This window comes from Lipophrys pholis (assembly GCF_963383615.2).
Source record: "Lipophrys pholis genome assembly, chromosome: 5".
Lineage (NCBI taxonomy): Eukaryota > Metazoa > Chordata > Actinopteri > Blenniiformes > Blenniidae > Lipophrys > Lipophrys pholis.
The window spans coordinates 19,971,755-19,986,530 of NC_137628.1; the positions used below are offsets into that span (position 1 = coordinate 19,971,755).

The following is a 14,776-nucleotide window of genomic DNA, read 5'->3' on the forward strand; positions in this document are numbered from 1 at the left end:
CATATTACCCAGGAGGACACTATAGGCTGTTTTTTCCTACTCAAAAGTCTTAAAGTTTATCAGTTCTTATCATAGACATAAATAAAGTCTAGACCACGCAGGTAATGGCCAAAAGCCTCAAACCGGCACCATTCCAATGAGAGAAAGTGGCTAAACTGAGTCTTTACAACCCATCTGGCTCTTGACAGCTCTGCTAATTCATCAAAAATGAGCCACAAGCTCAGGTTAAGTGCAATTGGGATTCACACCTCTCATTCTTAGTTGTCATATTAACTGCTATTGAACACATAAACAATAATTAAGGAAAAACATGACACTTTACAAATATATCAGTTTTTATGGCAATCAAAGGAACTGAAATGGGGAAATCTCTCATAAAAGCAGATGTCTATTCAATTTATTGACTTAATTTGTTATATATATACATATAAAATAATTAAAGTTGAGTATAAACAATACCCATTCACCTTCTACACACACGCACAATAGGAAATGCTATTTGATATCAAATAGATAATGCCTCAACCAAAACTCTTTTAATGTTCAAAGAACATGTTTCGAGACATCCCCAGTGAACACCTGCTTATACAAACATCCAGATTTACACAAAAAGGCAGCACCTGATGTCTATGGAATTGAAAGACGTCGGAGCCTCACCATGATTAAAGGTGAAAATACACTTACAAACCCCTGCACTCCAAACAGTTGTGGTTTTAACAAGAGCATCATTTGGAAAGCAAATTAATGGCCATAAAGTGAACATAGTGAAGTAAAAATGTACAACACTGTCATAACAAATCAGACAACTCAAGCTAAAACCATACAATTAAGTTTTGCAGGCACAAGTATAAAATTGTTTTCACAAGAATTCCTCAAAATGGAAAAAAACATGTGCAGGCATGCAATAAAAAAAATAAATAACGACTGAGCAGGAAGACTGAAGTCCCTTTATTTTTTTGTTGTTGTAGGAAAAGTGCATAGTCAAAGCCCTTTTTCTCATGAACAGTAACAGTAACAGTGTAAATAGAGGTCTCTACATGGAACCACTTAGGTTAATTCACTTAAGGTGCTAAACAGGAACACATGAAACAATCCGTCAGGCAATGCAATGTAACAGCTAACATTCAAACAATACCACCCATCACCCATCTAACTTTCAGTTTGTATCAAAAGGGTCCATTATATTTGCTGTTAAAGGCTGTAGTGTTACAAAACTCAGGAACACAAAATATATCACTAACAGAATTTAGATAAATGTTGTGCAGTAATATTACATCATTGTCATTTCCTTGAGAGTTGAGAGTGCTCAACAGTTCAGCCAGTGGCTGAGCAAGAGGTGAGTCAAGTGTTTCTGTTATTTTGAATAGGTAAGTAAAATAGAAAGTCAAATCTATACCCACTGCAAGCAGCTTTATCATTTTGTAGTGTTTCTAAGAAAAAAAAAAAGACAGAAATCTTCATTTCCACTTTAGATAATAAGATATGTTACGACTGTCCACTCATGAAAAGGAGCTTAATTTTCAGACTCATAAATTCACATTGGCACTGTTTAAAGATGCATTTCGTCTATTCCCACATTCTAAACGGTTGAAAAACTAATAATTAGGAGCAATAAAGGACCAAAAAAATCCAACTTTAAATCAATTTCAACTTTTAGACAATCAGTTCCTCAAACTGCGCACAGAAATTAACTAAAGTGTCATTAGAATACGAGTTTTGGCTGGTAAGGAGGGCATTTCTTTGTTGGACCTTCTTTTGAACATTAAAAAAACATCCCAAAAAACCCTACAGTACATATTATCAGTGTCTAAAATCAATTGTCAAATTAATAGTAAAACCCCTCCCTAATAGAGCTTTTGCTCAATTCTTTTTATGAAATGAGTCTTTCATTGTTTATGAGTCTATTCACTCTCTCATTAGTAGCTGTGGCCTGTGCATTACTTTGTTCACATGGATGAACGTGAAAATTGTTACAAATGTTTCAGTCTCATTTCCACCAGAGTAACTTAGCAACTGATCTATGAAGCAGCAGCTATTTTCTGTGATATATCATGGACCTGGCGATATGCTGGTTTGGACAAATACGTAGTCCAACTGAGGCCCAAGTTGTAAACATAAGAAACAGAAAGTGAAGTTACTGTGTTAATACAAGTCAAACTTTAAATGACATTTCAGTTAAAAATCAATGTACCCTTATCAAACAAACGTATAAAACTTGTATCCACCAGCTAGTGTCTCACTGCTCAGAGGTGTAATTATAAAGTGGCAAGACTGGAATGTCTCAGAGCTGCTGAAGAACTCAGGCATCAGAACATGTGATACATTCCTTCATTTAGAGTTCACTTTGGAATTTCTGCAGGTTAGTCGGCTCCAGCGCTGAGACTGGGGACCAACTCCAAACCACATCACGCCTCCTTCCAATGCGAGGGCTGAGAAGTACATATGCCAAAAGCATCCCACAAACTAGTCCGAGTGTGAGAGCTGCATGTGCTGGTTAAACACACCAGGCCAATGCCTCTTTGTAAGGTTTTATATCTAGAATGAAATTGCTTTGATGTAATGAGGTGAAGGTTTACTGAGCCGAATGGTACTGTATACTTCCAAAATCATCATCCTCAGCTGGTGGCTTTTATAAAAACAGCTGAAGCTGAGGAAGAAAAAGCATAATCGTCGGCACAAATTACATTTTGTATTTATGCGCAAAAATGACTAAACTCTATATTGTTTAAAATATATCTGTGCTGGCCTCACTGATTCATCATTTGCTGAGCTCCAGCAACAACAATCAATGAGACATCAGTAAGAGTATGAGAAAAGGAAAAGGGAGACGATAAGTCAATGAAGGCTGACAGGGAGAAAGGGTCGTCCTGCGTCACAGTCGACTGTGCAGCTTCAGTCAGAGCAGGTGGATGTTTGCTGGTGGTCTGGCTCCGTCGCTAGTCGATAGGTGGGGCTGGGGGCTCCCTGCTGTCACTCTGGGGGGGGAAAGGTAAAAATCCTCAGAATCAACCTGGCAGAGTCAGAAACTGATTGAGGAGACAAAATTGCACCATGGTTTGTTTAAAATTAAAAGCTGTCTGATCTGTCTTACAGCTTCTCACCTTGTTCTGCTACAAAAGAGACGTGACTTAAGCTCCGAGCTCACTGTGCCATCATATATCATGACTAGCTGGAGACTCATAAATGCAAGAAAATACACCGGCAAGCCATTATTCTCACTTGTAATCATTGAATTGGTAGGTTTGTGTGCATGTTGCATGGTATTTGACTTGCACAGTTGGTGATGGCTGGTGCACATCATGTTCGTGCTTCACTCACTATTACAGTGTGAACACAGGGTTGTCTGTGTCGCCATTCACTTCCTGTATTGTTGTGTCCCGTCACAATGACTGTGTTGTATTATTGTCAGTCTTTCGGTCGGCTCTACTTTTTTGTTGTAATTGTTCGAGCACCTTACAGTTTTGTCTTCTATCCCTGAATCTACTTGTGCACGTTTGCGTTGAAATAAGACAGCAGGTGGAGGAGTTTAAGTATATCATGGTCTTTTTAACAAGTGATGAAAAGATGGATCATAACGGAACATCATGATCAGCAAGCTCTACAATGTAATTCAGTTTACCAATCAGATTGATAAACATCTTGGTTATAGGTTCTCATTATGAAAAAGACGTGAAGAGAAGCAATGTTGGATCAGTTCATTGCATCACAGTTGTACCGGTTGTAATGTGATAATAGAGGTGAGACGGTGTCTGTGGGAAAAGAGTGAGCCGGTACAGCGGTAGTACAGACACGTCAGCCATGTCTCTCTGGATCTATTGTTGGAATGTATGAACAGTCTTATGTGAACAAATTAAAAGCTGATGACGAGCGAGAAACTTATTAACTACAGTCACAGAATAGTTGTGACTTCACTTCTTTGATAATTATCTGACCTATGCAAACCCTTTTTTTAATATGGGGTGGTCTTTACCAACAATTGCTTTATACAGTAAATGCATGAACTTGAACAATTCCCTCTGAATAAAAGTATGATTTACTGTGCAAGTGGTGCAAAGACTGAGCTTTAACTTTTAATAAAAAAGATTGTTGTTGTAGAATGCAGAATGAGTACTGACATTGTGGGGTCCGTTGGGTTTGCCTATTGGTCGAGAACCCCTGAGACTGGATGGACGCAGCAGAAACAGGACGAGAGCCACCACAACCCATCCCATAAGCACCATGGGGAGGGTCAGATCCTCGCTGCCTCCCAGCTGTCCATTCGGACCGGGCACTAAACACAGCGACAGCACAGGATGAGTAATATTAATCATCTCAAGACAAGTGTGGGTACAGCCGTAAGAGCTCACATGCTCCAACAGAACAAATTATAAACAAAAAAACCCATCATAAAGGTGAACCATGGGAACATTATTAATAAGTGTTCATACATACATTCCTGAGGGCACTCGTTGTCAGTACAGAAAGACTGGGATTGCCTGAGCTGTAAAGGAATCAGAGATGACACAAACAACAGACGTCCAGGGGGTGGAGATTAATTAGGGTTTTTTTAAGCACTGAGCTAACTACAACCTGCCATGCAAGTTAAACCAGAGAAAACACTAAATTACTTTACGTGTAAGTAGTCACTAAGCAGCTGCTCTGTCTCTTCAAAGTACTCAGAAGCTTACAGCAACAGAACTATGAGGCTTCATTTATATCAAAATGTACAGAAATGTACATTTCAGCTGAATGAGTGCAGCTCGGTGAATGGTGTGCAATGCAGAAAGGCGAGTCTCTGGATAAGCTCCAAGCAGGAACCAGGATGTTTTGACTTAGTAGAACTTTACAGCTTTTCATTTCCTCCTCTTCAAACTTTGATGTTAAATAACCTTTACAGCATTTCTTGACTTGAAACACAAATGTTATTTTTCATTGCATAGACTTAGACTACTTTAACCTCTCTCCAGATTTGAAAAACAGTCAGAATCAGCGTCTCAGATTGAAGGTGACTGCGAGAGACTCGGCTCTCTGTTGCTTACCAGGTTGAGGAGTCGTCTCATCGCGTACTCATGTGTGCAGATGCACTCACAGGGGTCGAAGCCTCCTTCTGCCATTTCTTAGCACGCAAAAATCCACCTAGAGACAAAAAAAAAATGCTGTAAGCAGGACATTCATGAACGAGTGAGAGAAACCTAATGCTTTCTCTTGTCACTGCCCTGCTGTATTGTTGTCCCACAAGGTATATGGGTCAGAAGGAGGGGACTGATCAAGCAAGGCAGTCACAAAACCCAGGCGCTTCATTATCTCAGTGATCACTTCTATTGACTGATTATCCAGTTGTTGCCTTTTATTCTCCAAGTCAACGCAGCATGTTATCATGAGAATAAATGAGATGAAATGAAAGTGTGTCTCAGTTTATTCAGTTTATTTATTGACAGTAAACCACAGATATACGCCAGGGTCTTCTCATTAGAATATCAGATGCCACAATTGTACTGATACCTCTACGATACTCAGCTATCTTCCATCTTTCTTCTAGCTGAGTACTATCCCAAATCCTAAGTGAAAAGAAGCTTCTCATCAAAAGGCTTGGGTCCAAAAGGATGGGGAAAATGCTGCTTACATTGTAGAAAAGTAAATGACTACTGGAGAGCCCAACATTTGCATTTTCTTACATTAAAAGGCTCAGTATTGTCTAACAAATAACTTCAGCATATGCTTATATAGAATAGGTTTCAAGATATGCACGGAGTAGTTCAATACAAGGTAAAGAAAAAGAAAAAAGAAACTGCACAGGAGGTTCCTGGAGAATCAGCAATGGAATGAAATCACTCACGAAAGCATAAGACAAACATGTAAAACACTCAGGAGAGTTCCTGGTGTACGCCCTGCTAAAACAAATGCTCAAACCCATCTCCATGAAGGTAATCTGGTTCTTCTCGTTAAATAAATTGGCCTTGACTCAACTCAATCCTCGTTTTTAAGATAGTTTCTTGTGTAGCTGTTCAAGTCTTCACATAAGCGAGATGTTTGTGCGATTTCTCTGCATTTATATCAAAGACGGCAGACCAAACAACAGAAGCACCTCTTAGAAGTGTATGCAAAACGTTTTTATTTCCCCAACAAGTTAAAACTAAAAATGGAGGTGAAAGCCTTCGCGAGGGCGGATGTTTTAGTTTTAGCGAGCACACGTTATATTTTCCACCCGCGGGCTGTGTGCACTTCAGCAGGAGTGCGAAGCAAACAAAAAAAGTTCATCCTGAACCAGTTTGAACATTTTTAAGTTTAAAGCAGCTTCCACCACACATACTCAATCCAAAACTGAGATTTAAAAGGACATAATCTGAGCGTTTGAACTCATTTTGCATGACATTAACAAGCTAGCGGAGCAAGAAAATCTTAAGTATTCATTTTCTCCTTCAAGTTCGCAGATTAACGATGAGACATCGCAGTGACAGTAAACATACCTACTGGAGCAGTACGATATTCAGACCAAGATGACAGTGTGTAAGAAGTTATGGTTGATCCAGCTGCCGCCCCGCTGCTCTACTAAAACCATCTGACTGCAGACATCTCGACCCCTTGTCTCTGTTTTGTTTAACACGTGAGACAGCTCACCACGCACATCCGGGTCTTCTCAAGGCTGCGCCTGAGCCCAATCCACAAACGAGAGGTGAGACAGGCGACTCCTATTGGTTCATGTGTTTGACAGGCAAGTCTTCGAGCCAATCGGAGGAAAGGACGAACATCCGGTTTGGATAGTAAACACAGTACAGCTGTCCGTCAAAGCGCATGCGCAGAGGCTTTTCCAACATCTGTGCAGTTGTGTAACCACACACGGAGATTGGGATTAATTTAGGTTAAGTGCCATAAAACCACACATTAAGAAGGAAGCAAGATTTGCGGTAGTTATAGATCATTGAAACATGTGGTTATTTCTCATGATCATGAAGAAATTATAATAGTATTGAAAAATAATACTGTATTTTCATTAAGTGAATGCATTAGACCTGTTTTTGTTTCTATCACTGTTTCTTCTCCTCAACCCTAAAACAAGTTGTACAACTACGTTTTTTAAAAATATTTACCAGCTTACTTAAACACGTCACGTTTTTGCCCCTCCCATTTATAATCAATGGTCTTTTTAAGAAAGGCCATCATGCTGTATCAGTGGGTTAAATATGCATGATATTTACTTCTTGCTTATAAATTTCCCATTTATTAATATTCTACACCATTCTTCCATCTGCATTTCAATATTTAAACAACACCCAGGAGAAGTTATCACACAAACTCAGATTGGCATCTTGGGATCGCCAATGAGCTTCACACGCAGGATTTTGAACTGTGTCAAAAGGGAGAAAAGAATCATGTACACACAAGAAGAACATGCAAACTCAGAGAAAAGGCTCAGCTTAGGCTCTAACCCATGGCCTTCTTGCAATGAGGTGATTGTGCAAACTACTCCAGAACTGTCTCATCGAATATTTGCTCCTGTGTGACTCTTTGTTTGCTGGCAAATATAGATGTATCAATACTGTTTACAGAGAAAGATTTTGCATGAATTATATCTTCCTTTGTTCGGACAGTATATACTGACCTGTAACTTAGACTAAAGCATTTTTCTTACAAACCATGTAGATGTTTGTGTTATTACAGCTGCTCATCAGCAAATTTCACAATAAACGTATTTGTATCACTTCAGATCTTAACTGATAGAATGAATACGAGTGAAAGTTTTATTTCAGTGCAGGAGTATCAGTTAAAAACTGTAATAGCTTTTTGATGTGATGAGACAACAAAGTATTGAGACTTTCACAGTTTTTGCAGAGGTTTCTGTGAAAGTGATACTTGAGTAGTAGAATGATAAGGCTACTATTTACTGTCCAAGTGGACGTAGCAAAGGCCCTAGTAGATGAAATGTTATTGAGAAGAGGATTACAGTTCATAGTGGTACATTTTTTGGTAAAAGAATCAAAATCTGACCTGGTGTATCTTCTGTTTGAAGAGATGTGGGGTCAGTCAAATGAAAAGCATTGAAAGTAAAAATGACCCATAACTATGACAAAACGTGAGAAACAGACAACACAGAGATGAACATTTAACAGTTCAGAACATTAACACACAACATCTCTCAAAGGAATCAAACAATAGACAATAAAAACATTAAAACCCAACAGGAGATAATCCATGATGATTAAAAATCAAGTCACTTACATTTTTATACAACTGACGAATGAAAGGTGGAGGGCACTTGCAAAAGGATCTATTTATAAATCAAGCAATGAAGTCACGTGTCTCTAGTAAAATTATTTTGTATAACAAACAAAATGTAAACCACACTAAGTTCAAATAATGAGCTTGTTTTCTCGATAGACACTAAATGAGACAAGTCAAAAATATCTTCATCTTGGCGAGCTACAGTAAACAATGTAATAAATAAAAAGGATTGTATAAGCTTCTCATAAAGAGAAAGTTCAGACTCGGATTTGTATAACATTCTGAAATGTTTGTGTTTCTGATGTGATTTCATTGTGGCTCTGTTGCAGTGAGTGGGAAGAGATAAACACAAAGGAAGGGCTGCCTCCTGGAGTCAGGTGTGAAATCCTAACAGTCATCGCTGGTACAAATCAGATGTGCAGGCAAACACATGACGATGAGAAATGTCCTGAAGGCGAGTGTGAAAAGATCACAAGAGCCACGTTGTGTGTGTGTGTGCGCGGGGCTCACTGGTGAAAGTTCCAGTTTGTGCTCCGGCTCTTTCTCTTTCTCTTTCTGTGTGACTCTTCTGGACGGACTGACGCTGATGAGCGCTGGCAGGCAGGCAGGTGGTGATCTCCCTCTGAGGTGAGGAGAAAAAAAAAAAAAAAAACACAAGGAGAAGCGGTACACGGTGGAAGTAAAGGGAGCTCCGGTGAGAGTGGGAGATCCCGAGCCGGCGGCGGCAGCCCCCTGTCCAGACAGACCGCAGTGGCAGAGAGCAGCGAGGCCCCGGGCCGCAGCAGCAGCAGCAGCACACAGCCATGGCGAACATCGCGGTCCAAAGGATCAAGCGGGAGTTCAAAGAAGTTCTCAAAAGCGAAGAGGTGCGGTGACATTCGTTGTTTGTTTTCACCTCTTGTTTGGTTAAAAACGTGAAGTGTCAGCAGCTGTGTGTGTGACCGACCTCAGGTGTCGGGTCTGTGTTGCAGCAGGTCGGGCCCGAAAGGGAGAACTTCGGCTAGCTTTAGCGGGGGAAACACGAGTGTTTGACCGAACCGTCACTGTTGTGTTCGGCAGGTGTGTTCAGGAAACACCGGGGATTCAGTCCTGCTCGCCGACGGGCCTTTTTATTCTTAACAAAACAATACCGCCTACGTTTGTGTAATTACTCGTTCAGGTTCACCGACAGTGGTCGATATATAACCCACGTCTCCCACCCAATCCAGCAGCTGATTAGTAACGTAAGAAAACGTGTCTGAGCAGCTTTTATTGGGAGACATTATTTTGACATCTCATCCACAGTTAGCATTAGCTTGTGTTGTTTATGCTACAAGGGCTCCGCAACTTATTATGAACTTATTAAGAGACGATTAGCAAACCGACTTCAGCACATAAAGGTTGTTTTGTGTTGACCATGTCTTTTGTCCTCATCCAGCTGCATGTCTTGTTCTTGTTTGTCTGGGTTTGTGGTTAACTTTGGCCACAACCGACACGACGAGCAGCTAAACGATCCTGTCGGGACGCTTCCAGTTTATGTTGGCGTAAAAAAAAAAAACACTTGTTAATTAAACTGACATCAGAGCTCCAACGTGTCTCGTCAAAGATCGAGTTCTCGTTGTTGACAGGAACATGTCCAGGCACAGGGACACACGGAAAGTGTGACTCCATTAAATGCCAGGTTTCTTCACTCTCTCGTGTCTCCTGCCCACAGACAAGTAAAAACCAGATTAAAGTAGATTTGGTGGATGAAAACTTCACAGAGCTGCGGGGTGAGATAGCAGGTCCTCCTGATACACCATATGAAGGTAACACATCAGCATTGTATGTAAATTGCTCTTATGTGCTTAATATCATTATTTTTTTTTAAACACACTTTAATCTTTGATTTTTCAGGTGGAAGATATCAACTTGAAATTAAAATACCGGAAACGTATCCTTTTAACCCACCAAAGGTATGTTTCCATTCTGACAGAAATCTTTTTTTTTTTTTTTTTTTCATACACTTTATGTTGGAGCATATCTCTTTTGATATTGGGTATAGAGCAGGGTACACACTGAACGGGTTGACAGGCCGCAGGGCCAACACGCCGAGGTGGAAAAGCACAGACGTATAAACAAATCGTATAGATTTGGAGTTCCTAGTTATCAAGCATGTCATTGGCCTGTGACAAGAAGCAGAGAAAACATACCATACAGAAAGGCTGGAGTGGCCACAGATTCCAACCAGGAAACTTCCTGTGTGAAGGTGTAATGTTTTAACTCATTTGCATCTCTACTCAATTAAAACCTGCCATATTTGATTTGTCTCTTCTTGCCTGCCAGTTTCATTTATTGTCACACTGTGCAGGTAGACATACTTTTAACACGGTGTCCTCGTCTTTCTTCCGTATCCAACCTGTCACTCCTCTTTAACTTTAGGTGCGCTTCATCACAAAGATCTGGCATCCTAATATCAGTTCTGTGACAGGAGCCATATGCCTGGACATTTTAAAAGACCAGTGGTGAGCAATCAGCATCTGAACCGAAGTCTCTCCTGTCACCTCTCACACGCACCCTCCACTTATCTGCCTCCACTTTAAATCTGTCCCACCCAGGGCAGCTGCCATGACCCTGCGGACGGTGCTGTTATCTTTACAGGCTCTTCTTGCTGCAGCAGAACCAGACGACCCACAGGATGCAGTAGTAGCAAATCAGGTGAGAGATGTTTGTTTGACACAATAACGGACACCTGATAGTTTAAAAACAGCATTAAATATTAAAAAAAAGGGTAGTGACATATTGCTGATCGTTGGCCTGTAAAACATCTGCATGCAGTGTCTCTCTTTGACTTTTTTTAACTGTTATTTACATAAAAAAAAACAAATCTTACTGAACCTGCTTTGTGACTCCACAGTATAAGCAGAACCCAGAGATGTTCAAACAGACTGCGCGGCTGTGGTCTCACGTCTACGCAGGCGCTCCCGTCTCCAGTCCCGATTACACCCGTAAAATAGACAAACTGTGTGCCATGGGCTTCGATAAGGTCAGAACCGTCTTCTTTTACCTCTGTCTACACAGTACCTTTTAGGGAATGAATCTGTTCAAATCAATCCAGTGACTTTTTACTTGTGCATTTTTGTCAGTTTGAGTTGGGCTTTAGAAACTAACAGTGTGTTCTAGTTGCCTCAGAGGTTTGGATTCTGAATTGGATTTGCTGATGCCGAAGTTTTAAGAGATCAGCCCTTTTTAGATCCGTATCCTGAGGCCATACAAGGAGCCGTCACTTTCCAACATGGCTGCCGCGTGTGACGTGACGTGCCATGTTGCTTACCAGTTAGATCGCTGCATGGATTTCTCCTACTTTAGTGTGACACTACGTCCTCAGGACGTCCGGTTGTAACTTTCTGGATATGTATAAATAATGTAAACCACATCATATTTACTATAGAACAGAAGTGTAGCTTCATGTGCCCAGGTGACTTCTACTCCTAATGGATGTTGAGTACATTGCATAGCAGCCATCATCGTGTGTGAATATGACTCACACTCACTTCCAGCATTCAGACTGGTTAAGCAGCTAAACTATGCCGTCACGCTGCAAACGGCTTTGTTGACAACTGAACTTTCGGTCCTTGAAGCTGGCCTGACGGTTATTATTTCAGCTCTGCAACGTCAGAAACTGCTCCAATGTATGAGGTCCAATATCTGGAACACAGCATAAACAGTGGTTTATCGAAGAAAAGCTTAACTCTCCAATTTTTTCTGACTTGTAATGTGATAAACTGAAACTATTTCCTTTGAATCAGTGAAGTCAACCTTGACTTCTGATCGTCAGAAGTTTACACTTCTGCAAATAAACAATGCGACTTGGTCGTACCCAACATCATAGGTCGGTTTGACCGCAGCAGGGATTGTGTAGTCATGCAAGATTTCACCGTGATTGAATTTATGGAACGATTCTCGCGTCTCTTTTGCAGAATGCAGTAATAGCGGCGTTGTCTTCAAAATCCTGGGACGTGGAAACGGCGACAGAGTTGCTTCTCAGCAACTGAGCCAGCCGGGTGTGAGGATCTTCAAAAATCCCTTCAACTCTGCATCAGCTCCACCATCTTTAGTTAAACAGACAACACGCCCGTCACCACAGCAAGCTGAGCCTCCTTCTTCACCAGTTTAGCTACAAACTCACCACTGGTAGCGCCGCAGTTGCCAATATGCACATGCATACATACACACCAACTGTCTGGTACATTTTTATTTTTTTCCCTATACATCAAAATGTGTGTTCTTCTAGTAATCCATCTGTAATACAAACCTTCAATCATGCATCTTGTCTTCCATGCCCATCAATGAGGTTTGTTCTGAAGCTTTTTGTTCCCCCCCCCCCCCCCCCGACATTGCAAAGGGTTTAGTGGTTGCTGTTGCTTGGTGAAATCTAAAGGAAATCCCCTATAACATCTCTCGCAGTAGATCAGTTTGTTCCTTCAGCTGCCACTCGGACTTTGCAGCAGATTCTATTACAGACTTTTAAGACGGTAAGAGTCTTGCTGGATTAGTTACTTGACGAGGTAGTGGTGTGCATGGGCAGTTTAATGTATTTTTTTTTTTATTTCTCTCAAGTCGATCATAGATGCTTTAATCCACTGCAGAAGTTTGGATGTACAAGATTTTCTTTTTTGTGTATGTAGTATTGGAAAGTCAAACATCCTCTGACGTCTGCACAGAAGGAAAAAAAAAAAAAAGGTTTCTGTAAATAATTGCGTGTAAATTTGAAAATACAATGGGGATATACTTTTTTTCTTACATGACATTGTAAAACAAAATTATTTTAAATATAAACTATGCCTAGTTTACAATTTTATGGAGAGCTATCTTTTTATGCCTTTGTGATCCATGAGAAATCCCTGTGAATGTTTTTTTTTTTTTTTTTTTTTCTCCCCCTCTAAAGTGTTATTTTAGTGGCGGTTCAGCCAAAGGACTGTTTCTAATGTCACAGGAAGTTAACGGCGCGCTCAGGCCCCTGAAGTTCAAAGTAGTTTTTCCCTCATCTTGTTTTGTCGTCACATGTTCTGTTGCCTTTCTCCATTTGGCCAAAAGACGAGGTGGCTGTCCAACGTCCCCTCACACTCTTGAGACTTCCTGTGATGAACCTGAAACACGGCCGGTTGGAGAAGCCACTGAGCGCGCCCAGTTTGGAGTTTTATCCGTAGGGAACCAAAGCATTCTGTTTATTTTACGAGCATGATGCGGGACATTGAAACAGACTTATCTTGCGAGTGAGGCATGAACGTGGAGCCGGATCTTGTTTTGTTGTGCTTTCCTTGATACCGATTTTTGGAGGTGGTTTGGTTTTCAGCCACAGATGGAGGATCTGCTCACAGGTGAAGGTGGAGCTGCCCAACTCAACAGATCCAATACAAACTTTGGCCATATGTCCCCAGGTGAACGGGTGACGTGCTTTAACTATACAGCCAAATAAAACGGGGTTGTCTTCAAATCATGTCTCATGAATAGTTAAAGGCACTTGCCTGTATAGATCACCGTGACTGGGGAACGCAGACTGATGTGGGGCTTGAAAAAGTTAGGACACGTCCACGTGTTGGACGACACAATGTAGAAAACCCTGAAAATGAAGCGACAGAGAAGAAACCAAACAAACATTGTGGCTTCAGGGTTGTTTTTGCCTGCTCTGGTTAATGACTGACTTGTGATAATGTAGCAAACAAAGGATTTGTTGGTAATTCCACCAAGTGCAGCATGAGCTGCACTCTATCGTGAACCTGGGGCATGCCCCAGCCCCCAGCCCCCCCCCCCCTTTTTTTTTGTTGCCATTTAAGTATTGTCAGTATTTATTTTTTAATAGAGTGAATTATCCTCACAACCCGACTGCGTTTAGGTAAGTGGGGTGTGACTGCATCAAGTTGTTTTTTTTTTTAGTGCGATCCTTTTGCTTGACCCCCCCCCCCCCCCCCCCCCCAGCTCAGTTGTTTGGAGCACAGTGGTGGGTCACAGTACAAGAAATCATTGAGACTTCCACAGCTACTATGAAAAGTCCACAGATAGGTTGATTACACACATCTAATTGACTTGTAAATATTTGGGTTTCGTTGGAGATGGCGCTGCCTAGGAATCACCAGAGAGCACTATTGGTGGTTGGATCTACATTTTGTAAGAGAAAGAAAAGAGCCCCCTCGCCCTCGGTCTTCTCACTATGTACAATGTTGCACGATGACAAAGCATTAAAAAAAAAAACTAAAACAAAAATAAAACAAGGGGGCTGTTGCATCTCAGTTTCTCCATTTGGCTCAAGACTTATTTTTCTTTCTCTTGGAATCGAGCATCAGCAGTATAAAAAAAAGCATGGTTATTTATTGTGACTGTCATGTTTCTTTGATTAAAAAAAGTGGGGGGAAAAAAAAAAAGTGTCTGTTTTTGAAACCTGCACTTAAACACCGTCCATTTAGACAAGTTTACTGCACAGTAACCGCTAAAAGCATTGATATAACTTTTTTTTTTCTTTCTTTACAAGTTGATGCAAAGAGGCATCCTTAAACTCCATCTGCAGACGACTTCCACTCGCTCGAAAAGCAGGATTTACCAATGGAAAAATAAACTTGAC

At 40.9% G+C, this 14,776-nt stretch overlaps 2 protein-coding genes across 3 annotated transcripts; one reads left to right on the top strand and one right to left on the bottom strand.

Moving 5' to 3' along the window:
- Positions 1–933: 933 nt before the first annotated feature.
- Positions 934–6,614, bottom strand: smim14 (small integral membrane protein 14). 2 transcript variants are annotated; one of them, XM_080464434.1, is made up of 5 exons: positions 6,447–6,614; positions 5,019–5,115; positions 4,432–4,480; positions 4,116–4,270; positions 934–2,975 (listed from the first exon to the last, which is right to left on the bottom strand). In XM_080464434.1, the coding sequence occupies exons 2-5, from the start codon at positions 5,091–5,093 to the stop codon at positions 2,937–2,939; spliced, it is 318 nt and encodes a 105-aa protein (XP_080320560.1). In that variant the 5' UTR covers positions 5,094–5,115; positions 6,447–6,614; the 3' UTR covers positions 934–2,936. The 2 variants fall into 2 exon arrangements, with proteins under 2 accessions (XP_080320560.1, XP_080320561.1); XM_080464435.1 differs by having other exon boundaries at positions 6,451–6,595.
- A 1,960-nt stretch (positions 6,615–8,574) lies between these two features.
- Positions 8,575–14,567, top strand: ube2kb (ubiquitin-conjugating enzyme E2Kb). The gene is made up of 7 exons (XM_080464897.1): positions 8,575–9,065; positions 9,893–9,986; positions 10,075–10,133; positions 10,600–10,682; positions 10,776–10,875; positions 11,075–11,203; positions 12,138–14,567. The coding sequence occupies exons 1-7, from the start codon at positions 9,003–9,005 to the stop codon at positions 12,210–12,212; spliced, it is 603 nt and encodes a 200-aa protein (XP_080321023.1). The 5' UTR covers positions 8,575–9,002; the 3' UTR covers positions 12,213–14,567.
- Positions 14,568–14,776: the final 209 nt, after the last annotated feature.